The sequence below is a fragment of the Arvicola amphibius genome, chromosome 1 (genome assembly GCF_903992535.2).
Source record: "Arvicola amphibius chromosome 1, mArvAmp1.2, whole genome shotgun sequence".
NCBI lineage: Eukaryota > Metazoa > Chordata > Mammalia > Rodentia > Cricetidae > Arvicola > Arvicola amphibius.
Window position 1 is genome coordinate 193,398,981 of NC_052047.1, and position 5,652 is coordinate 193,404,632.

General features: G+C 42.3%; 1 protein-coding gene across 1 annotated transcript; it reads left to right on the forward strand.

Moving 5' to 3' along the window:
* The first annotated feature begins 338 nt into the window (after positions 1-338).
* On the forward strand, positions 339-3,858 carry LOC121677065 (60S ribosomal protein L39-like). Its single transcript, XM_042054481.1, has 2 exons — positions 339-404; positions 3,652-3,858. The coding sequence occupies exons 1-2, from the start codon at positions 339-341 to the stop codon at positions 3,856-3,858; spliced, it is 273 nt and encodes a 90-aa protein (XP_041910415.1).
* Positions 3,859-5,652: the final 1,794 nt, after the last annotated feature.

The window sequence follows — 5,652 nt, forward strand, 5'->3', positions numbered from 1 at the left end:
TCTCAGGGTCATGTTCAACCACCTTTTTCATACAGTGCAGGCCCATCTGGTATGATCCGTAGGGGGGCTGGGCATCAGTTAGAAGCCAAGAAAATGCCCCACAGACATGTCTGCAAGGCGATGTCATGGGGACAGTCCTTCAGTTGCTGCTTCCTCTTTCCGGGTGTGCCAGGTAGACAAGATGAGCCATCATGGTACGGTTCCTCATCTTGGTCTGGAAGGACACTCACAGTGGCCATGGCAAAGCCGCTAGGTTAACAGGTGCCAAGGCAAGATTCAGAACATTGTCATTGTAGTTCAGAAAGCAGTTCGGTTCCGGGGTCATTCTGACTCACAAAATGTCACAGGAGGCCAGCTGGTGCAGGGGACACTGGAAGACAGATGATCTGAGGGAGGCACAGAAGGTCAGTTGAAGTCAAAAGCTGTTGCGTGTCCATCCTCTTGAGCCTGTATTAAATCAGAGATGCTTCATTTGGTGATCTAAAGACCAGTTCCAGACGATTCTAATTACCCACAAGCTTCCTGTTTCACAGGCTTCTTAAATCTTGACTTTATGATCCAGAGGCATGACATTCATGTCGTCAGAGGAATTATTTATCAAGAGATGAAATCACTGAGATACTTGGATTGATGGCAGGATGAAGGGACAGAGCTTCACATTTCTGTTGACAAGAAGTACTTTGTGCTTGCACAATGCTCCTATGGTCGTTCATACCAAGGAAGACTTCTGTGGACTCATGGTGACCTGGCTCCATCTTTTCTGGTTCTTGAAGATGGGCTCCGAGGCTGCGTTTTCCTGTGATGCTTCCGTTTAGACTGACTTCCTCCTAATTTGGATAGGTGGTTAGGACCACAACTTAGGGTAGAGAAAGTCCAGGGTGAGTCTTCTGTCTCTGATATCATTCTCGCGCTGAACAGCTAGAGAGGAGGGGAGGAAGGAAAGGAAGAATTGAAGGGGGTAAAGATGGAGTGGAGAGGCTTGAGTAGAGAAACTGATGGCCGCTCAGTGGGGAAGGTGAAAGGGCTGGGCAAGGACTGGCTGCCTACAAGGAGCTGTACTTGCTCAGAGAATTACATCCATCCATGTGGACTGGATGGTGATTTCAAAGGATTGTTTCCACAGACAAGCTCCACTTCCAGCCTCCGGGCTCTCCTTGAGACCTGGGAACTTTCTTCTCTCCGAGGTTTCTAACCCTACAGGGCTCTTTTAAGTCCTTTTAGAGCAATGCATATGGTTTTTACCCCAGGTGTTGTCCTTAACACACACTTAGAAAAGACACAAGTCCTAATCATATTTCTTGAGGACGAAGCACACCTATCAATTGAGTGCCAGTATCGAGACTCAGAATTCTACCAGAGGCCCAGAGCCTTCCCTCACTTGCTTACTGTCCTAATGTCCAATACTGCACATAGTCAGTTCTATTTTATTTTGAATATTTGTTCTTATTTTCTGTATATGAGGGTTTTGCTTGCAATGATAAATGTGTACTACATGCATACCTGTTGACTGAAGAGGCCAGAAGAGGAAATCTGATTTCCTAGAGTTGGAGTTTCAGGAGGTTGTGAACCACCATGTAGGTCCTAGGACCTGAACCCAGGCCTTCTGCCAGAGGAACAAGTGCTCTTGACTGCTGATCTATTTCTCCAACCCAAAGGATTCATTTATTTTTATGGGTATGATTATTTCTCTGCATGTAAGTATATGTACCATATGCATGTCTGGTACCCAGAGTGCTCAGGCGAGGGATCAGATCTGGTTTTAAGCCACCATGGATGTGCTGGAAACAGAACCTGGGTCCTTTACAAGAACAGTAAGTGTTCTTAAATGCCGAGACATCTCTCTAGCCCCTAGCTGTAAATACAGAACCATACCTTTCTATGTCTGACTTCTTTCAACATATTTATGAGATTAATTGGCAGGCTGAACTTTTTTTTGTCTTTACAGTTTTATTTAGGACTACAAAGTTTAAATTTTATGGTGGGGACAATAAATCACGAAATATTCTCATTATACCTAAATATTCTAATAAATGTTCTAAACTATCAAAAAGTAAATAACCGAGACATGTATTTTGTTTGTTTGTTTTGATGGAGGGTTTATTCTACAGCCATCATCCAGGATGTTGGGGCAGGAACCGGAGGCAGTGTCTGATATCTGTGCAGGTCTTGGAGGAGTCTTGTAAGAACATTCTTACCACTGTCCAGCATTTTAATGAATATTTATCCTACTGTTTATAGACACTTTGGTTATTCAAATTTTGGGGTGTTACAAGTAGGCCACCATGAACATTTTTTTGTGCATGCACATTTGGGCATTTATGCTGGCTGTACTGACAGAAATGAGATTTCTGGGTCATAGGGAACAAATTTTCCAATTTTAGCAGCTGCAGAGGGATGGATTTCAGTGTGGCTGTACCAGTTTACAGTCCACCCAGAGCAGTGTTAAAAGCAGCTCTGCTCCAGATCCTTACATATGTCTGCAATGGCCTTCCTTTTCTCCATGCTCACAGAGGCACTGTGGTCCCTGTGTGTAATTCGCTATTTCCCGGATGACACACAAAGTCATACATCTGTGTACGAGCCTGTGGGACTCCTGTTCAAGCCCCTGCTCCTGCTCAGGCCATTTGCCCGTTCTTTCATTGGGTCACTTGTCTTTGATTATTTTGGATGACTTGATTGCTTTTTCTTTTCTTTTTTTTTAAAAAAAAGATCTTGAGACATTTTCATGCAGAATTTTCAAAAAAATTTAATGTAGTCCAATTTATTAAAAATTTCCTTTGTGGCTAGTGCACTTTGTAGACCTTTGAGAAACTTCTGCCCACTCTTAAAGCATTCTCCTTGGTCCTCCTGCATTTCAGCCTTCAATCTGTATAAAACTGGTGTTTGGGATTAGTATGCGCTCAAGGTCAAGACTATGGCTTTCCTCTCGTAGAAATGCAGTTGAGTTAGCGTCCATCCCTTCCACACAGTACTGTGTGTTTAGAGTCTGCTCACCCATAGCACAACTGCATCTTCCCGTGTTGACATTTCTGGATTATCTCCCGTGTCACCGTTTAATTATTTTATAGCCCTACAAACCTGCCTTTGTTATTTTAGCTAATAAGAGAGGTGTGCTGATGTCCTGAACGCAAGCTCTTGTTTCACCGGTTTTCCCTTTGGTCTGTTAGTTCTGCTTTATATATTTTGAAGCTTTCATACTAGGTACATAATATTGAGGTCACATCTGCTGGGCAACTGCCTAAGTGTGTGAAGCAAAGCAGCCAGGCCTTCGTTCCTGTGTTAGGTGTTCGTCTCTTTATGAGTCTATTATCGCATCTTATATTTGACCTTCCTCTTTCACTGGCTTGCCAATCTCTGAGTTTTAATATGATTATCAACATGATTATGTTTCAAATCACCTCACTATTTTCCAGGAGTCCCACCTATCCCTCCCTTTCTTGTGGATTTTTTTTTTGGTGTGTGTTCTACTTATTTCCATTGTTGACTTATTAACTAAAGATCTTTGTTTTAGTTAATGTTTTAGTGTTCTCTTTTAGATTTACAAATCCTTGTAGAACTCACAAAGCATATTTCCTATCTTCTTTGTCTACTCTGAGCATTCCTTTTGCTTCCAAATGCTGCAGGCACACTGTGTTCAGTACTGTTTAAAAGGAGCTTCTCCCTTCCCCGCACCCGGTGCGCAGCACACCTGTCTCGGCTTCTCGCTGCATTCACAAGACTTTGAGAATGAAACGACTCCTAGATAAGAAACAAAAGCAAAATCTTCCTGTTCCTCAAGGGATTCTGATGGAAAAGGGGAACAAAGTCAGGTACAACTCCAAGAGAAGATCCTGGAAGAGAACAAGGCTGGGTCTGTAAGAAGACGCATGGCAAGACAGAGAGGTCAGTCCAGATCATGGTCATCAGTCAATCCTGTAAGATACAGGTCAACATTTTCAACCAGGAGACTTGGTCCTGTTTAAATTTGGGGTGTGGTTTTTCAGTAATAAAATGTGAACCTTTCAAAGTGCAAAAAAAGGTGAAATATCTTTAAAATATATTTTAAAGTAAATTATTTTATATTTGGATAGGTAGTATTTCACAGTTTTTAAAATTTCGTGTGTACCTGCTTTGAGGAAAGCAGAGAGCTTTCTGTAATGTGGGTGGATCTTTCTGAAATGTGGGTGGAGCTTTTCTGTAATGTGGGAGGAGCTTCTGTAATGTGGAAGGAGCTTCTGTAATGTGGGCAGAGCTTTCTATAATGTGGGTGGGGCTTTCTATAATGTGGGAGGAGCTTCTGTAATGTGGGTGGAATCTATTCCTGCAGCTCTTCAATCCTTTGGGTTAATGCTGCATTCTCACGTCAATGTAAGCTTCCTTCCCAATTTCTCCATCTCACACACCTGGAGCGTGCCTCATATGTTTCTCTTTGTTGAGACTTTTTGTAATCATGTAGGCTCTACTTTTCCTCTCCCGTCATTTTGCCCTGGTTTCTTTCTCCTCATCCCACCCCACAGCACATGCTCAGCAAATGCTCTGCCACTGAGCGATTCTTGCCCTTTGCCTTCCTTTCTCAGTAGAGTGTGATTCCGTCTCAGCAGGCTGTGTATGTATTTATTTATTCACTAGTCTCACTCTTGAGTGTCATTTTGCCATTATTGCTTTTGACCTTGTGCTCATCTCGCCTTGTTTATCTGTAGGTCCTGTCTCCCCCAGACCCACTGTCTTCAGAATGTTCTTATCGCTGCCTTTTATGATTTTATTGCACATCACTGTGCAGTTTTCTTTCTTCATGTTCATATTACTTGGGATTTATCAAGCCTGTGAGATCCGTAGGTTTGTAGTGTTTTTTTTTTTTTTTTTTTTTTTTTTTTTTTTTTTTTTTTTTTTTTATAAAATCCAGGAAAACTCTGGCCATCGTTCTTCGGAGATGTTTTCTGTTTTACCTGCATCCCCGCTTTCTGAGATTCTAGCCACAGAAGGCAGACCACTTCTGGCTTTGTGTTGCTGGTCACTGGGACTCTGGTACCTTCAAACATTTCCATTTTTCTTTTCCGTGTTTCTGTTTAAGTTTTTTTTCTGAGTCTTCCAGTACTTTGATCCTTTCCAAGAGGTATCTAACACATGTACACATGATTAAAAGATGGCGGTCAATTTGGTGTGTCAGTCTGGCTGGGATATGTTGTCCAGACATTTGGCCAAGCATTCTGGAGCTCTCTGTGTGGGTTGTTCATTTATTCCTCTCTTTTGTGGGTGAGGGTGAACATTTTAGTTTTAAGTCAGTGGCATTGGAGGGAAGCAGAGTACCTTCTGCTATAAGGGTGGACTTTATGCAATTAATAGAAAGATTTGGAGGAGAAAGGCTGAGCCCTGCTTCTCCCAAGCCAGGGCTCTGAGAACGATTTCTGCAAATGACTTCTTTTGGACTTGACTGCTACATGGGTTCCTTGGACATCAGCGGGATGATCTGTCCTGTGTGCTTTGCACTTGTCAGTGTCGAAATCACGTGAGTCAATACCTGCACACAGATCTCTCCTGGGCTTTCTCTGCTTTCCTACCACCTCCCCCATGACCCCAGGAAACACACTGTATTCAGGAAAATTTTTATTTTGATATATTTTTTACTCCTAAAATTTCAGTTTGGTTCTTTTATTCTTATCTTTAAAATATAAA

Excerpts from the sequence above, each read along its gene's own strand:
- LOC121677065 (XM_042054481.1), top strand. The coding sequence starts at position 339 with ATGTCACAGGAGGCCAGCTGGTGCAGGGGACACTGGAAGACAGATGAT. Across the intron at positions 405-3,651 it reads ATCTGAGGGAGGCACAGAAG|GAGCTTCTCCCTTCCCCGCA; the intron begins GTCAGTTGAAGT and ends ACTGTTTAAAAG.